The 18,876-nt window shown below is 46.3% G+C and overlaps 1 protein-coding gene across 1 annotated transcript in view; it reads right to left on the bottom strand.

Moving 5' to 3' along the window:
• Nucleotides 1-12,326: 12,326 nt before the first annotated feature.
• Nucleotides 12,327-18,876, bottom strand: part of NDC80 (NDC80 kinetochore complex component) — a 33,906-nt gene continuing 27,356 nt past the window's right edge. The window contains exons 11-17 of the mRNA XM_056554449.1: nt 17,967-18,172; nt 14,908-15,057; nt 14,715-14,804; nt 14,387-14,479; nt 13,466-13,596; nt 13,286-13,388; nt 12,327-12,747 (exon numbers count right to left, since the gene is read on the bottom strand). Coding sequence (XP_056410424.1) covers nt 12,607-12,747; nt 13,286-13,388; nt 13,466-13,596; nt 14,387-14,479; nt 14,715-14,804; nt 14,908-15,057; nt 17,967-18,172 — 914 coding nt within the window. The 3' untranslated portion in view covers nt 12,327-12,606. The remainder of the gene's footprint in view (nt 12,748-13,285; nt 13,389-13,465; nt 13,597-14,386; nt 14,480-14,714; nt 14,805-14,907; nt 15,058-17,966; nt 18,173-18,876) is intronic.

Below are 18,876 nucleotides of genomic sequence, written 5' to 3'. Positions count from 1 at the left end.
GTCTCCAACCTGCAGCTCTCTGGGCATGCTGGGAGTTGTAGTTTTGCAACAGCCAGGCAGCCAAGGGTTGGAGACCACTGTTCTGTACTATGCATACATTAAAACAGTGGTCTCCAAACTGTGGCCCCTCCAGATGTTGCAAAACTCCCACCGACCAACGGCTGTCCGGGCATGCTGGGAGTTGTAGTTTTGCAACATCTGGAGGGCCGCAGTTTCGGAGACCATTACAATAAATGGAGTCCCCATTTTGCTGTGTCAGTATGTATCACACACAGTCATTCATTCAGATTTTGATAGAAGGAAAGGAGAAAAAAAAAGTAATTTTTTTAAATTTTTTTATTAATTTTTTTTAATTATTATTTCACCAGAAAACCCAGATTGGCGCACTGTGGCGAAGATACTCGAATAGACTTTAGTCACCATTAAGTGCTGCACATTTGCCTCACAAGCTAAAGACTATCATGGCTCGATAGCCACGCAGCAATAACTCCAGCTGGAAGTTTAGTGTTTGCAGAGGAGCACTTGCTCAGCTATTCCCTCTCCTTTCTGGACGATTCTCCTTTTTTAGGAGCAGGAACAGGATTTTGGAGATGACAGCACTCTAAGCGTGGACTGGAGACAGTTCCTGGGTGAAACCTTCTGAATGTCACCGTTTCAAGCTCAGATCTGAAAAAATCGCGTTCGGAGGCTACGCCGGCCGTTTCACACGGTATTCCGTGCTTCTTCCGGCCACGAGGCTGGAAGAAGCACGGATTACCGTGTGAAACGGCTGGCGTAGCCTCCTAGAACTTTTACTACATCCATGAATATCTCGCGGACCCTGAGCCTCCAGGACTGAATGCGCGTACCACGCGGTGAGTGCACGTTTTCGCTTTTTTTGTTTTTCTACTATTGGATACTTTACCTTTGCTTTTTTTTTTAATCACGCTTTTTTGTTTTTCTACGTTCATAATTGAGTTGATCATTTAATCCCTCTGGGGCGGTTGTCCCCAATTCATATATCCATCCGCATTCCTTTTATAATAGAACCCTATCCATTCACAAATATAGCACTATATATTCGCAATTACGAATATTCTTTATTTATTTATATTTTTTTACAGTGATCACCCCTCTCTGCTTCCAGCTTGTGTGGTGTAAAGAAGACTCTAATACTACTGTGTGAGACTGGCGACTTTCGCATATGTTGAGCGGCATAGGCCATATTCGAATTCGCGATATTTCGCGAATATATGGACGAATAATCGTCATATATTCGCTAAATTGGCATATTCGTGATATTTGCGTTTTATTTTCGCATATGCGAACATTTACATATGTAAAAATTAACATAAACAAAATTTCGCAAATGCGAAAATTTGCCTAAGCGTAAATTCACATATGCGAAAATTCGCACGCCAGTCTCACCCAGTAGTATTTGAGCCTTCTTTACACCACACAAGCTGGAAGCAGAGAGGGGTGATCACTGTGATGTGTACTGTGTGAAAAAACAAAAAAGGAATATTCGTCATTGCGAAAATATAGTGCTATATTCACGAATTCGCGAATAAACTTCGCATTGCGAATATTCGCGAGCAACACTATCCGCATATGCATTGTTATATATGCTAATTTTCACATATGCGAAAATAAAACGCGAATCTTACGAATATGCGAATTTAGGGAATATATGACAAATATTCGTCCATATATTCGCTAAATATCGCAAATTCGAATATGGCCTATGCCGCTCAACACTAGCTCCTAACTGATCCCCCAGTTTCTACGGAATTTCTGCCTGCTAAAATGTCTAGTGTAGTGAATGGTTTTCCGTTCACAAATTCACACTTCGCAATTTGTGAAGCAGAATTTGTGAACGGAAAATCCGCTTGGAAATTTCCGCCTGAAGAAAGGCGTTGCTGTTGCTTCAAGCGGAAATCCGCATGGAACACATTGCAGTCTATTGGAGACTGAAGTCCGTGCGGTCCTAGTGCTGACTGATTCAATCAGCGCTGGCCGCACTTGGAATCTCCGGTCAGAAATTTTCTGCCCGGAGATTCCGTAGTCTGAACCTAGGCTGATTCTTTCATTTACAGGTAGTAAAGGGGCCCTCACCTCCAGTGGCGTTGCTAGGGTTGGTGTCACCCGGTGCGGTAGAAAATGGTGTCACCCCCATACCTCCCCTCCCCCCCCCCCCCCCTCAGTAAGTTTTTAGCCTGTTGTGACAGACACCACTGTTGTAGCGCATTGTGAGAAATTCCAGTATAATAATCAGATATAACAGTTGCCACAGAATAGGAAAGTGTTAAAGAAGTTTTCACCATTTAAATATACAGCTCCCAGAATTACTTAAAGGGGTACTCCACTGGAAAACATTTACTTTTATATCAACTGGTGCCAGAAAGTTAAACAGATTTTTAAATTACTTCTATATAAAATCTTAATCCTTACAGTACTTATATAAGCTGTTGTATTCTCCACAGGAAGTTGTGTAGTTCTTTCCAGTCTGACCACAGTGCTATTTGCTGACACCTCTGTCCATGTTAGGAGCTGTCCAGAGCAGGATAGGTTTGCTATGGGGATTTGCTCCTACTATGGAAAGTTCTTGACATGGACATAGGTGTCAGCACAGAGCACTGTGGTCAGACAGAAAATAAAATTAAAAAAGAAAAGAACTTCCTGTGAATCGCTTATACAGCAGCTAATCAGTACTGGAAGGATTAAGATTTTTAAATAGAAGTAATTTACAAATCTGTTTAACTTTGTAGCACCAGTTAATTAAAAAAAATGTTTTCCAGTAGAGTACCCCTTTGAGCAGTGGTGAGGTTATGCTGGGAGTTGTAGTTTCACTCACCATAACTGTACAACTGACAAGTGACTACAGCTCTGATAGGACATAGAGAGGAGAATGTACAATGATATCAGTGACTACAGGTGACATCTTCTCTATAGTGAGGAGAATACACAATGATATCAGTGATTACAGGTGACGTCTTCTCTATAGTGAGGACAATACACAATGATATCAGTGACTACAGGTGACGTCTTCTCTATAGTGAGGAGAATACACAATGATATCAGTGACTACAGGTGACGTCTTCTCTATAGTGAGGAGAATACACAATGATATCAGTGACTACAGGTGACGTCTTCTCAATAGTGAGGAGAATACACAATGATATCAGTGACTACAGGTGACGTCTTCTCTATAGTGAGGACAATACACAATGATATCAGTGACTACAGGTGACGTCTTCTCTATAGTGAGGACAATACACAATGATATCAGTGACTACAGGTGACGTCTTCTCTATAGTGAGGACAATACACAATGATATCAGTGACTACAGGTGACGTCTTCTCTATAGTGAGAAGACAATGATATCAGTGACTACAGGTGACGTCTTCTCTATAGTGAGGACAATACACAATGATATCAGTGACTACAGGTGACGTCTTCTCTATAGTGAGGACAATACACAATGATATCAGTGACTACAGGTGACGTCTTCTCTATAGTGAGGAGAATATACAATGATATCAGTGACTACAGGTGACGTCTTCTCTATAGTGAGGAGAATACACAATGATATCAGTGACTACAGGTGACGTCTTCTCTATAGCGAGGAGAATACACAATGATATCAGTGACTACAGGTGACGTCTTCTCTATAGTGAGGAGAATATACAATGATATCAGTGACTACAGGTGACATCTCTATAGTGAGGAGAATACACAATGATATCAGTGACTACAGGTGACGTCTTCTCTATAGTGAGGAGAATACACAATGATATCAGTGACTACAGGTGACATCTCTATAGTGAGGAGAATATACAATGATATCAGTGACAACAGGTGACATCTTCTCTATAGTTGTTACGCCGAGCGCTCCGGGTCCCTGCTCCTCCCCGGAGCGCTTGCGGCGTTCGTCTCTGTGCAGCGCCCCGGTCAGACCCGCTGACCGGGAGTGCTGCACTAGTGTCCGCGGCGGGGATGCGATCCGCGTAGCGGGACGCGCCCGCCCGCGGGTCGCATCCCAATCTCCTCACCTGCCTCGTCCTCTGTCTGCTCAGTCCCAGCGCGCGCGGCCCCGCTCTCTAGGGCGCGCGCACGCCGGCTCTCTGAGATTTAAAGGGCCAGTGCGCCATTGATTGGTGTCTGGCCCAATCAGTACCTGCACCTGTGCCTTGCTTATAAAAACCCACTTCCCCTTCCTGTCCTTGCCTAATCTTGTTGCCTTGTGCCCTGTGAAAGCGTTTAGTGTGTTCCCAAGCCTGTGTACCCAGACCTTCTGCTGTTGCCCCTGACTACGACTCTTGCTGCCTGCCCTGACCTTCTGCTACGTCCGACCTTGCTCTTGCCTTGTCCCTGTGTACCGCGCCTGTCTCAGCTGTCAGCTGGGGTTGAGTTGCTATCGGGTGGAACGACCTGGGGGTTACCTGCCGCTGTAAGTCCATCGTGCTTTGCGGCGGGCTCTGGTGAACACCAGTAACCCCTTAGACTCCGTTCCCCTGGTACGGCCCACTGCATCACCCCACTGACACAGAGGATCCACCACCAGTGTCCTCGCTGCATACCAGTCCGGATCCTGACAGTAGATCCAGCCATGGATCCCGCTGAGGTCCCGCTGCCTGTTGTCGCTGACCTAACCACGGTGGTCGCCCAGCAATCCCAACAGATCGTGCAACATTGACAGCAGCTGACTCAACTGACCGTCATGCTGCAACAACTTTTGCCACAGCTTCAGCAATCATCTCCTCCGCAGCGAGTGGCCGCTCCCAGCCTCCGCCTGTCTCTACCGGAAAAGTTTGATGGGGACTCTAAACAGTGCCGTGGATTCCTGTCCCAGTGTTCCCTACACTTGGAGATGATGTCGGACCAATTCCCCACTGAACGGTCTAAGGTGGCTTTCGTGGTCAGTCTCCTGTCTGGAAAGGCCTTGTCATGGGCCACACCGCTCTGGGACCGCAACGATCCTGCCACTGCTACAATCCAGTCCTTCTTCGCTGAAGTTCGTAGTGTCTTTGAGGGCCTCCTCAGCAGAGACTGCTTTGCTGAACCTCGTCCAAGGGAGTTCTTCCGTAGGCGAATACGCCATCCAGTTTCGTACCCTCGCCTCAGAGCTATCCTGGAACAATGAGGCCCTCTGCGCGACCTTCAAGAAAGGCTTATCCAGTAACATCAAAGATGTCCTGGCCGCACGAGAAATTCCTGCAAATCTGTCTGAACTTATCCATTTGGCCACCCGCATCGACATGCGTTTCTCTGAAAGATGCCAGGAGCTTCGACAGGAAAAGGATCTTGTTCGCACCAGGCGATTTCTCTCCCCGGCTCCTCTCTTCCAAAGTCCTTTGCAATCTGTTCCTGTGCCTTCCGCCGAGGAGGCTATGCAAGTGGATCGGTCCCGCCTGACCCTACAAGAGAGGACTCGCCGCCGTAACGAGAATCTGTGCCTGTACTGTGCTAGTACCGAACACTTCCTATAAGACTGTCCTATCCGCCCTCCGCGTCAGGAGAGACGCACTCAGTTACCTCACAAAGGTGAGACGACTCTTGGTGTGAATTCTGCCTCTCCACGTCTCACTGTGCCTGTGCGGATTTCTCCTTCCGCCAACTCCTCCTTCTCAGCTGTGGCCTTCTTGGACTCTGGTTCTGCAGGAAATTTTATTTTGGCCTCTTTTGTTAATAGGTTCAGCATCCCAGTGACCCGTCTCGTCAAACCGCTCTACATTTCTTCTGTCAACGGAGAAAAGTTGGACTGCACTGTGCGCTACCGCACAGAACCCCTGCTTATAAGCATTGGACTGCATCATGAAAAGATTGAATTTCTTGTTCTGCCCAACTGCACCTCTGAAGTTCTTCTCGGCCTGCCATGGCTCCAACGTCATGCTCCTACCCTCGACTGGACCACCGGGGAGATCAAAAGTTGGGTTCCTTCTTGTCTCAAACGATGCCTAACATCTGCTCCCACTTGTCAAACCCCTGTGGCTCCACCTATACCGGGTCTTCCCAAGGCCTACCAGGACTTTTCTGATGTTTTCTGCAAAAAGCAAGCAGAGATCTTACCACCTCATAGGCCTTATGACTGTCCCATTGACCTCCTTCCTGGTACCACTCCACCCCGGGGCAGGATTTACCCTCTGTCTGCCTCAGAGGCTCAAGCCATGTCCGAGTACATCCAGGAGAACCTAAAAAGAGAGGTTTTATTCGGAAGTCCTCATCCCCTGCTGGAGCGGGGTTCTTCTTTGTCTCTAAAAAGGATGGATCCTTACGACCATGCATTGACTACCGCGGTTTAAATAAAATCACCATCAAAAACCGCTATCCCCTGCCTTTGATCTCTGAACTCTTTGACCGTCTTCGTGGCGCTAATATATTTACTAAATTGGACTTAAGAGACGCATATAATCTTATTCGCATCAGGAAAGGTGATGAGTGGAAGACAGCGTTCAATACTAGAGATGGACATTTCGAATGTCTAGTTATGCCCTTTGGGCTCTGCATCGCCCCTGCAGTCTTCCAGGACTTCATTAATGAAATATTTCGGGACTTATTATATACCTGTGTTGTGGTTTACCTGGACAACATCTTGATTTTCTCCTCTAACTTGGAGGAACACCGTCGACATGTCCGTCTAGTGCTTCAAAGACTTCGTGAAAACCACCTGTATGCTAAAATTGAAAAATGTCTCTTTGAATGCAACAGTCTTCCTTTCCTAGGTTACCTGGTCTCTGGCCAAGGGCTTCAAATGGATCCAGATAAACTGTCAGCGGTTTTGGATTGGCCACGCCCTTCTGGACTCCCTGCTATCCAACGCTTTCTGGGATTTGCCAATTATTACCGACCGTTTATCCCCCAATTCTCCACCATTGTGGCCCCTATTGTGGCCCTGACCAGGAAGAATGCTAATCCTAAGTCGTGGCCTCCTCAAGCTGACGAGGCCTTCAATCGTCTCAAAACTGCCTTCGCTTCTGCACCAGTGCTGTCCAGACCTGATCCATCAAAACCTCTCTCTGGAAGTTGACGCCTCCTCAGTCGGAGCCGGAGCCATACTTCTCCAAACAAACTCTACCGGACGTAACATTACTTGTGGTTTCTTCTCTAAAACTTTCTCTCCGGAAAAAAAGAACTACTCCATTGGAGATCGTGAACTTCTGGCCATCAAGTTAGCACTCGAAGAATGGAGGCATCTATTGGAGGGTTCCAAACACCCCATTGTCATTTACACTGACCACAAGAATCTCTCGTACCTCCAGTCTGCTCAGCGTCTGAATCCTCGCCAGGCTAGATGGTCGTTGTTTTTTGCCCGCTTTAACTTCGAGATACACTTTCGTCCCGCAGACAAAAATGTCAGAGCTGACGCCCTTTCTCGTTCCTCTGATGCCACCGAATCTGAAGTCCCTCTGCAGCATATCGTACCGCCTGAGTGCCTGGTCTCCTCTGCTCCAGCCTCACTGGGACAAACTCCCCCTGGAAAGACTTTTGTTCCTCCACGCCTTCGCCTCAAGATCCTCAAATGGGGACATTCCTCTCACCTTGCTGGCCATGCTGGCATTAAAAAGTCCATCCAGCTCATTTCCCGTTTGTATTGGTGGCCTACACTAGAGGGTGACGTTACTGATTTAGTTCGGGCCTGTACTATTTGTGCCCGGGATAAAACCCCTCGCCAGAAGCCTGCTGGACTCCTCCTTCCTTTACCTGTTCCTGAGCAACCATGGTCCCAAATTGCCATGGATTTTATTACTGATCTGCCCGTATCCCATGGCAACACAGTCATCTAGGTGGTCGTTGATCGTTTCTCCAAAATGGCACACTTCATTCCACTTCCAGGTCTTCCTTCTCCGCCACAGTTGGCGAAGCAATTTTTTCGCCTTCACGGGCTTCCCACGCATATCGTCTCGGATAGAGGCGTTCAATTTGTGTCGAAATTTTGGAGAGCTCTCTGTAACCAATTAAAAATCAAATTCAATTTCTCGCCCTCCTATCACCCCCAATCCAATGGACAAGTAGAGAGAGTAAACCAGATTCTTGGTGACTATTTGCGACATTTTGTCTCCTCCCGCCAAGACGATTGGGTCAACCTTCTGCCCTGGGCTGAATTCTCGAACAATTTCAAAAACTCTGAATCCTCCGCCAAATCCCCATTCTTTGTGGTGTACGGCCGTCACCCTCTGCCCCCCCTCCCCATTCCCACTTCTTCTGGACTGCCTGCTGTAGATGAAGTTACCCGGGATTTCTCTGTTATCTGGAAGGAAACTCAAAAGTCGCTCTTACTGGCCTCGTCTCGTATGAAGAGACATGAAGATCGAAAGAGAAGAACTCCTCCTGTCTTCGCTCCTGGGGACAAAGTGTGGCTCTCTGCCAAATATATACGCTTTCGTGTTCCTAGCTACAAGCTGGGTCCACGTTACCTTGGACCATTTAAAGTCAAATCAATCCTGTCTCCTACAAACAACTTCTCCCTCCTTCTCTTCGTATTCCTAACTCCTTTCATGTTTCCCTTCTCAAACCTCTCGTTCTTAACCGCTTTTCCCCCAAGGTCACCGCTCCTGCTCCTGTCTCTGGCTCCTCTGATGTCTTCACGATAAAAGAAATCCTCGCTTCCAAGGTAGAGAGAAGGTAAAAAAAAAAATTCTCGTTGACTGGGAGAATTGTGGCCCCGAAGAGAGGTCTTGGGAACCCGAGGATAATATCCTCGACAAGGAGCTCATCCATAGGTTCCTGGGCTCCAAAAAGCGGGGGAGACCAAAGGGGGGGGGGGGGGGTACTGTTACACCGAGCTCTCCGGGTCCCTGCTCCTCCCCGGAGCGCTCGCGGCGTTAGTCTCTGTGCAGCGCCCCGGTCAGACCCGCTGATCGGGAGCGCTGCACTAGTGTCACCGGCAGGGATGCGATCCGAGTAGCGGGACGCACCCGCCTGCGGGTCGCCTCCCAATCTCCTCTCCTGCCCCGTCCTCTGTCTGCTCAGTCCCGGCGCGCGCGCGCCGGCTCTCTGAGATTTAAAAGGGCCAGTGCGCCATTGATTGGTGCCTGGCCCAATCAGTACCTGCACCTGTGCCTTGCTTATAAAAACCCACTTCCCCTTCCTGTCCTTGCCAGATCTTGTTGCCTTGTGCCCTGTGAAAGCGTTCAGTGTGTTCCCAAGCCTGTGTACCCAGACCTTCTGCGGGGGATTTTCAAAGGCAGTTTTCTGTTAAAAAATGTGAACAGTTTGTATAGTATTTTAGAAAAACTATTGTCTTGCTAAGATGTACAACATATACCGCAGGGGTGTGGAAATTTTATAAAAAACTACTTGTCCACGGGACTAAAATGGAGCAAAATCTACTTGTCCCTCATGACGATCCACTTGTCCGGGCCAATTTTCGCTTTTACGCTCTAATTTTTTCCTCCTCGCCCTATAATAGCCACAACTACCTACTATAATGACACCTTTTAATTTTTCAATAACATATTCTCTGAACCAAATTATATATATATTTTAAGGGAAGTGAAATTGAAATAGTAAAAGATAATTTAGCAGATTTGGTGATTTTTCTTTTCTGCGCCATTTACCTTGTGGTCAGATAACATGTTAGTTTTATACTTTAGGCGCCTGATTACAGCGATACCAGATTTGTATCGTTTACTAATTCTGGACTTTTTCAAAATTTTTTTAATTGCCATTTTTTAACCCCTGTAGCTTTATTTTTTTTCCGCATACCAGGCTGTATGAGGGCTCATGTTTTGCGCCATAATCTGTTTTTTGTATCGGTACCATTTTGGTATTGATCTGACTTTATAATCGCTTTGTAACTTTTTTTTCTGGGATATTATAAAAATTGCAAATCTGTGGTTTGGTATTTTTTTACATTTACCGTACGGGATACATAATGTTATATTTTCATAGGTCGCACAATTACGCACGAAGCGATACCAAATATGTTTATTTTTATTATGTTTACATGTTTTTATATAGGAAAAGGGGGTGATTTGAGCTTTTAACATGGAAGGGGTTAATGCAGCGGTCTTCAAACTGTGGCCCTCCAGATGTTGCAAAACTACAACTCCCAGCATGCCCGGACAGCCAACGGCTGTCCTGGCTTGCTGGGAATTGTAGTTTTGTAACATCTGGAGGGGCACAGTTTGAAGACCACTGGGTTAATGTGTGTCTTCAAACTTTTATTTTTTATTTTTACACTTTATTACACTTCTAGGAGGAATCATTAGATTCCTCAGACAGATTAAAAGAGTTATATTGAACTCCATTGATCTGTGAGCTCTGTGATCCATTGATAGAGTCTGGTCCAGCCAGGATCTATCAATGACAGAGCCGGGACAGCAGGAAGCAGAGGTAAGTCCTCCAGCTACCTCCATAGTGGATCGCCCCCCCTGCGATCGCGCTGCGGGGGAGGGGGCTATCCACCCCACTAGCCCACCAGGGAGCATTCACATGTCCCTTTAGACGCCGCTGTCAGCTTTGACAGCGGCAATCTAAAGGGTTAATAGCCAGCTGCGGCGATCGCTGCATGCTGGCTATTGGCGGCGGCCCCCGGCTACTGAGAACAGCCGGGGGCTGCAGAGTATGGAGCGGGCAGGAATCCGGAACCCGCTCCATACTCCCCTGTGAGCGCCGCATACAGTCTCCCAGTGCAGACGTGCGGGGAGCGATGGCAGAGGACGCAGGCCACGCCCCCTCATCTCCCCCCGCACGTCTGCAGAGCAGGGAAGAGAAGACCAATACTGTACACAGCTTCTCATCTCCCCTGCTCTGCTTCCGAGGACACAGGCTGCAGAGTATGGAGCGGGCAGGAGTCGGGAGCCCTCTCCATACAGACTGCAGATCGCCACTGCACTTGTCAGGTCCGGCCCTGCTTGCCCGAAGCCGGGCTAAGGGCCGGACAAATTCAGCTGCCCGGCGCCCAAAACTGCTAGTTCCGGGCGTCGGGCGATAGGAATTCCACATTCCTGTACCGTAAGTTTTTATATATGACAGGGACCATTTAACATAAGTAAAGTATCCTCCCAGCAGCCACGATATCTCTGACAACCAATCACACACACACGACCTATAGAGCAGCGGTATTCAAAGGGTGAAACGCCAGATGCTGCAAAACTACACCTCAGCCGCTGGCTCTCCAGGAATGCTGGGAGTTGTAGTTGGAGGGCCACAGTTTGGAGAACACTGTATTGTCCCCCAGAACTGGAGGAGCTCTAACATCCTGTAGAAACATAGCGGCTGAGGTGTCGTCAGGCCCTAAGAGTGCAGATGGTGGTGCCATAAATAGGACAGCATGGTCCTCCAGCTCTGGTGACACCACAAGTCTCAGTAAAGGATGAAAGCTGCAGCCACATGGCAGGCTGGGACTTATAAACACCATAAATAGTTAAAGGGGTTCTCCGGTGGAATATAATATATATTTATTTAATTTTTTTATTAAATCAACTGGTGCCAGAAAGTTAAACAGATTTGTAAATTTCTTCTATTAAAAAATCTTAATCCTTCCAGTACTTATTAGCTGCTGAATACTAAAGAGGAAATTCTTTTCTTTTTAGAACACAGAGCTCTCTGCTGATATCACGAGCACAGTGCTCTCTGCTGACATCTCTGTCCATTTAAGGAACTGTCCAGAGCAGTATATGTTTGCTATGTTGATTTTCTCCTACTCTGGACAGTTCTTAAAATGGACAAAGATGTCAGCAGAGAGCACTGTGCTTGTGGTGTCTGCAGAGAGCTCCGTGTTCCAAAAAAGAAAATTTCCTCTGTAGCATTCAGCAGCTAATAAGTACTGGAAGGATTAAGATTTTTTAATAGAAGTCATTTACAAATCTCTAACTTTTTGAGTTGATAAAAAAAAAAAACATGTTTTCCACTGATATGTCCATAGTTGAGGATACATGTGAATATTGCTAGAGTGATGACATCATAAGGGGGAGGAGCTGATGTCCGCAAAGAGCTTTATTCTTCACGTTCCTTTAGACCATACGGCCTGTCAAGTACTTAAAGGGAAACTCTTACTTGACAACTTATCCCCTATCCACAGGATATGGGATAAGTGTCTGATCACGGGGGGTCCGACCGCTGGTCGGACCCCCCGTGATCAGACACTTATCCCCTATCGTGTGAATAGGGGATAAGTTGTTAAGTACCGGAGTTCCCCTTTTAAGGCATCATAAGGTGATGGACTAAAGCTCCCTGTGTCGGATGGACATTTGAACACATGATGGCGCTACGCTCTTCTTCTCCTTTGCTATTGTTAGGCCTCCACCTCCCAGGCGGCAACATTACGAGCATCTAACCAATCATAGAGCCGTACATTCCAGGTAAGAAGGGCGGTGAACTTTACAGCCAATCACAGAAGAGGTATAAACACATAACTTTATTAGTATCCTTAAAAACGTCATGTAACACCAACAACTATAAAAATATGGGGATCAGCCACTTACTCCAACAGGGAGCGAAGATCTACATCGTCAGGACTACGGGGACCCTGGGATGTTACATGGGGGGGGGGGGGGGGGGGGCACATATATATAACAACAAACACAAAAGTAACAATATTAAAACATTCTTCATACAACAGGAAACGTAGCAGATCATGTACAGCAGTGAGAACATGGAGCACTACATACAAGTTACGGCCTCTATTTGCTGTCCGCGGCCTCTATGACTTTGGCCTTTTCCTTATATTTTGCCACCATTTCCCGGAGGTCGCCCAACAGATCGTCTTCTCTGAACTCCTCGTACTCCCGCTCTGTCTTCAGCTTCTTCTCCTCCAGGAATTTCTGTAAAAAGTGTCAAAAGTGATTGTTTTGGATGCGTTCCAAGCCACTGAGCCCAAATTAGATAATACGTGCACGGAGAAAAACTACATTGACAATGTATTGAGTCAAAATGTCTCTCTGATTTATTGTATTGCGTACACTCCAAATATATCCTTCAGTAGGGCGTAGCACATTGTGTAAGCATTCTAATTGGTTGGCGGGCTACTGTACGTAAGCATTGCATTATATTCTCTCTGTGCCAAAAGGGGATGGTCATACAGGGTGTAGTACAGGATGCAACCACCATCTTTGAAGGATCATTTTGTATCTATTATCCATAACATGATCAGATATCACCGCCCTCCTCAAATCATAAGGAGTCTCCCATCATACAGTGAAATTCCTATAAATATAATCCAGCGCCTGTGTCCATCCCCCATGATTTACACTGCAGCTCAGCCTGTTTAGATCGGCTGCTAGATATAAGCACAAGCCCAGCAGGACATTGAGAGACGATTTGTATTACAGTAGACAATGATTACGGTCAATGTTTCCTCACCTCGATGGCTGCCATGTGAGAGGCCACAGCGGTCACCACCCGGACCACCTTGTTCCCCACCTGCCTCATCTCCTCTTCGGTTTGATGTTCCACCAGCTGCAGCCTGCGGGAGCGGAGGACACGTCATCACTCATACAGCTCGTGAATGCCGGCGTCCATCACTATCCTCACTATACTCACTCCTGCTGAGCCTTCTGCAGATCCTTCATGGCTTCATCCAGACTCTTGTTGACTCCGGACTCCAGCAGGTGACGATGCTTCTCCAAGGACTCGATCTCTGAGGTCCATCTCTTCTCCTGCTCGTCCGCCTCCTGAAGAGGAGCCAAGGATTATATGTAGGGTCTAGAGCCGTGATTCCCAACCTCTGGGTCTATGGCAGAACTACAACTCCCATCATGTCAGGATAGCCTTCAGCTGTCTAGGCATAATAGGAATGGTAGTTTTGTAACAGCTAAAGATCCACAGCTTGGGGAACACTGGTCTATAGGATAAATTCCTCTCCCATATACATTATAACAACTAATACAATACAGGCCCCTCCCACATCCCCTTGTATGATACAGGCCCCCTCCCACATCCCCATGTATGATACAGGCCCCTCCCACATCCCCATGTATGATACAGGCCCCTCCAACATCCCCTTGTATGATACAGGCCCCTCCCACATCCCCTTGTATGATACAGGCCCCTCCCACATCCCCTTGTATGATACAGGCCCAGCTACAGGCCCCTCCCACATCCTTATACGCTACAGGCCCCTCCCGCATAATCTAATACGATACAGGCCCCTATATTCTAGTAAGATACAGGCCCCTCCCACATTATATCATCTAGTAAGATACAAGCCCCTCCCACATTATATCATCTAATAAGATACAGGCCCCTCCCACATCATCTAGTAAGATACAGGCCCCTCCCACATTATATCATCGAACACAGTGTTTTTCAAACGGCGCGTCTCCAGCTGCTGCAAAACTACAACTCCCAGCATGCCCGGAAGTTGTTTTGCTAAAGCTAGAGGCACACTAATTGTAAAACACTGAACAAAACGCAGGCTCCTCCCACACATGCAGGATACAGGCCCCGCCCCCATCACCTCACCTCCATTTTCTGGGCGCACAGCTCGTCCAGCTTTTGTCCTTCTTCTTTCCGACTCTTCAAATCGTTTCTTTTCTCTTCAATCAATAAATTTAACTAAAAGTAAAAATAAAAACAGAGGAGGTGGTGAGTGTGCGCTCAACTGCACCCAACGTCTCCCACTCACTGCAGCCGACACCGGACAATAAGGTGCGAAACGCTGGTCCCCGAAGAACCGTAATAATGATCAGGAGGGAGGCGAGCTGTGGAGCGGGCGCTACCTGCCGACCCTCACCAACTGTAGATCCGTGATGATACATTGTATCGGCTCCTACGAGGGATCGGGTCTTACCTGCTCTATCATGTCTTCTGCCTCCATCTTCTTGTTGGTGGCGGCAGAGACCTGTCCTTCCGTTTTTGTCAGTACTTCCAGCAGGGGGAGCTGTGAGAGAGGAAACATGACACAATGTAACTAGGTCACCTGAAGACGACAAGGACAGAACCGGCGGAGGCCGCGTAGTGCGGGGGAGGGTGGAGCCGCTTACGCTGATCTTGTTCCGGCAGCGGTTCAGGCTGCCCGTGCTGTCCATGTTACACTCGATCTGAAAGTCGTAGCCGTTGGCGTTTTCTGCCGTGGAGGGGATCAGACGCAGTTTCCGCGCCAATTTATGGTATTCGGCTACCTCTGTCTCCACCTACAGGACATAATGAGCAGATCGATTATTATTGTATCACGGCAGCTTGTGCTTCAGAGCAGCTCTTCCTCATATAAGGTCAGAGGTCACTGAACCGTCTCCTGGTCAGACTTTAGACACAGGAATAATTACACCCCATGACCCTCATACACAGAAGGTCACATGACAGCCCACAAGCACCCCAACCCCTTTAACCCCTTGCCGCAAATGGACGTTCATTAACGTCCAAAAGCGGCTCCCGAGGTATGACACGCGCTCAGCAGGTGAGCATGCATCATACCCCGTGGGTCTCTGTTGCTATAAGCAACCGGGACCCACAGCCAATGACAGACACCACCGATCGAGCTGTTGTCCACTATTAACTCTTTAGACGCTGCAATCAAAGTTGATCGCCGCGTCTAATGCTTACCAGCAGCTCAGTCAGGCTGATCGGGCCATCGCGGTAAAATCACGATGTCCCGATCAGCTAGAATGCATTAGGAGGATGCCTTACCTGCCTCCTGCGCGTCCGATTGGAGATTGATTGCTCCAAGCCTGAAATCCAGGCTTGAGCAATCAATTGCCGATAACACAGATCAATGCAATGCAATGGAATTGATCAGTGTATTGAATCAATTTACTGCACGTTATAGTCTCCTATGGGATAATAATGATCAGTATAAGAGATCAGTGTGTGCAGTGTTATAGGTCCCTATGGGATAATAATGATCAGTATAAGAGATCAGTGTGTGCAGTGTTATAGGTCCCTATGGGATAACAATGATCAGTATAAGAGATCAGTGTGTGCTGTGTTATAGTCTCCTATGGGATAATAATGATCAGTATAAGATCAGTGTGTGCAGTGTTATAGTCTCCTATGGGATAACAATGATCAGTATAAGAGATCAGTGTGTGCAGTGTTATAGGTCCCTATGGGATAACAATGATCAGTATAAGAGATCAGTGTGTGCAGTGTTATAGGTCCCTATGGGATAACAATGATCAGTATAAGAGATCAGTGTGTGCAGTGTTTTAGTCTCCTATGGGATAACAATGATCAGTATAAGAGATCAGTGTGTGCAGTGTTATAGGTCCCTATGGGATAACAATGATCAGTATAAGAGATCAGTGTGTGCAGTGTTATAGGTCCCTATGGGATAACAATGATCAGTATAAGAGATCAGTGTGTGCAGTGTTTTAGTCTCCTATGGGATAACAATGATCAGTATAAGAGATCAGTGTGTGCAGTGTTATAGGTCCCTATGGGATAACAATGATCAGTATAAGAGATCAGTGTGTGCAGTGTTATAGGTCCCTATGGGATAACAATGATCAGTATAAGAGATCAGTGTGTGCAGTGTTTTAGTCTCCTATGGGATAACAATGATCAGTATAAGAGATCAGTGTGTGCAGTGTTATAGGTCCCTATGGGATAACAATGATCAGTATAAGAGATCAGTGTGTGCAGTGTTATAGGTCCCTATGGGATAACAATGATCAGTATAAGAGATCAGTGTGTGCAGTGTTTTAGTCTCCTATGGGATAACAATGATCAGTATAAGAGATCAGTGTGTGCAGTGTTATAGGTCCCTATGGGATAACAATGATCAGTATAAGAGATCAGTGTGTGCAGTGTTATAGGTCCCTATGGGATAACAATGATCAGTATAAGAGATCAGTGTGTGCAGTGTTTTAGTCTCCTATGGGATAACAATGATCAGTATAAGAGATCAGTGTGTGCAGTGTTATAGGTCCCTATGGGATAACAATGATCAGTATAAGAGATCAGTGTGTGCAGTGTTATAGGTCCCTATGGGATAACAATGATCAGTATAAGAGATCAGTGTGTGCAGTGTTTTAGTCTCCTATGGGATAACAATGATCAGTATAAGAGATCAGTGTGTGCAGTGTTATAGGTCCCTATGGGATAACAATGATCAGTATAAGAGATCAGTGTGTGCAGTGTTATAGGTCCCTATGGGATAACAATGATCAGTATAAGAGATCAGTGTGTGCAGTGTTTTAGTCTCCTATGGGATAACAATGATCAGTATAAGAGATCAGTGTGTGCAGTGTAATAGTCTCCTATAACACTGCATAAAAAAGTGAAAAAAATAAAAATAAAGATCATTTAACCCCTTCCCTAATAAAAGTTTGAATAACCCCCCCTTTTTTCATTAAAAAAAACTGTGTAAATAAAAACAAACATATGTGATATCACCACGTGCGTAAATGTCCGAACTATAAAAATATATAGCTAATTAAACCGCACGGTCAATGGCGTACGCGCAAAAAATTCCAAAATAGCGTATTTTTGGTCAATTTTTATATCATGAAATTTTTTTATAAAAAGCGATCAAAAAGCCTTATCAATACAAAAATGGTACCGCTAAAAACTTCAGCGCAAAAAAATAACACTCATACCGCCCCATATGCGGAAAATTTAAACGTTATAGGGGTCAGAAAATGACAATTTTAAACATATTAATTTTCCTGCATGTAGTTAGGATTTTTTCCAGATGTACGACAAAATCACCTATATAAGTAGGGGATCATTATAACCGTATGGACCTACAGAAGAGAAGGGGTCATTTTTACCGAAAAATGTACTACGTAGAAACGGAAGCCCACAAAAGTTACAAAATGGTGTTTTTTTTCTTCAATTTTGTTGCACAATGATTTTGTATTTGGTTTTGCTGTAGATTTTTGGGTAAAATAACTGACGTCATTACAAAGTAGAATTGGTGGCGCAAAAATTAAGCAATGATATGGATTTATAGGTGCAAAAATTGAAAGGGTTATGATTTTTAAAAGGTAAGGAGAAAAAATGTAAGTGCAAAAATGGAAAAACGTTCAGTCCTTAAGGGGTTAATGCAATGTAAATTCCCGCCCCATAGGGTTTCCCAATGCGAGTTTAACCCAGTAGTTACCGACTCCTTGATCTTGGCGTACTTCAGCTCCTCGCTCCACAGGTGCTGTTTGTCCTCATCCAGCTCTTTGCTCAGTTTGGCGATCGTCTCCTGCAGTTCGTTTTCTTCGTATTTGATCCTTTCGATGTCGGCTACGGAGTATTTCTGGTTGTCCAGGATGTTCTTCAGCCGCACGTTCTCCTGTTTTATGGCCTCACTTTCCAGCTCTGCGGACAAACATGGAGCAGCGTTATAGGGGGCCGCCTGACCTCATGGCAGGAAACCCCAAATCACGAAAGGCTCGTCTGATGGGAGACAATATGGGGGTTCACTGTGCATCAATGGTACGTGGATTATATGCCCTTCTGGAACGTTCGGCCACATCACGATTTAGCATCAGTCCCCCCCTCCCCCCAAAACGGGAAACAAAAAAAATCCGATACAAAACCGTAAAAATTGTGCATTATAATAAACCTTATATGGTTTTTATATCTGTGAAAAAGCCAAAAGACATTCCACAGCCACTCGTATACTCCAACAGCTAGGGGGTACTACTGCCCCCATCATGAGACAGACGGTTCCATGATGGGAGTAGTAGTCCCACCCGACCGCGCCTCTGTTAATTCATATTACCGGGAGCAGACTGGATGGGGAACGGTGCGCAATGCCGCCCAATTCCCTGGCAGGGGCCGTCCCTGCTACTACTACTCCCATCACAGAACAGAGTCTGTTCCATGATGGAGGAATTAGCAGGAGAGACATTTCTTACCGGGAAAGTGGGCAGCATTGCGCACCGTTCCCCATCCAGTCTGCTCCCGGTAATATGAATTAATATATCACTGGAATTTTTAATTCCCCGCTGAGAGCCGTGATTGGCCAGTCGGTGTCTGTCAATGTATACGGACGTATTTCCCAACCAGGGTGCCTCCAG

Source organism: Hyla sarda, unplaced genomic scaffold (genome assembly GCF_029499605.1).
Source record: "Hyla sarda isolate aHylSar1 unplaced genomic scaffold, aHylSar1.hap1 scaffold_73, whole genome shotgun sequence".
NCBI lineage: Eukaryota > Metazoa > Chordata > Amphibia > Anura > Hylidae > Hyla > Hyla sarda.
Note: the sequence above shows the minus strand (reverse complement) of the source record. Positions and strands in the feature narration are given on the sequence as shown.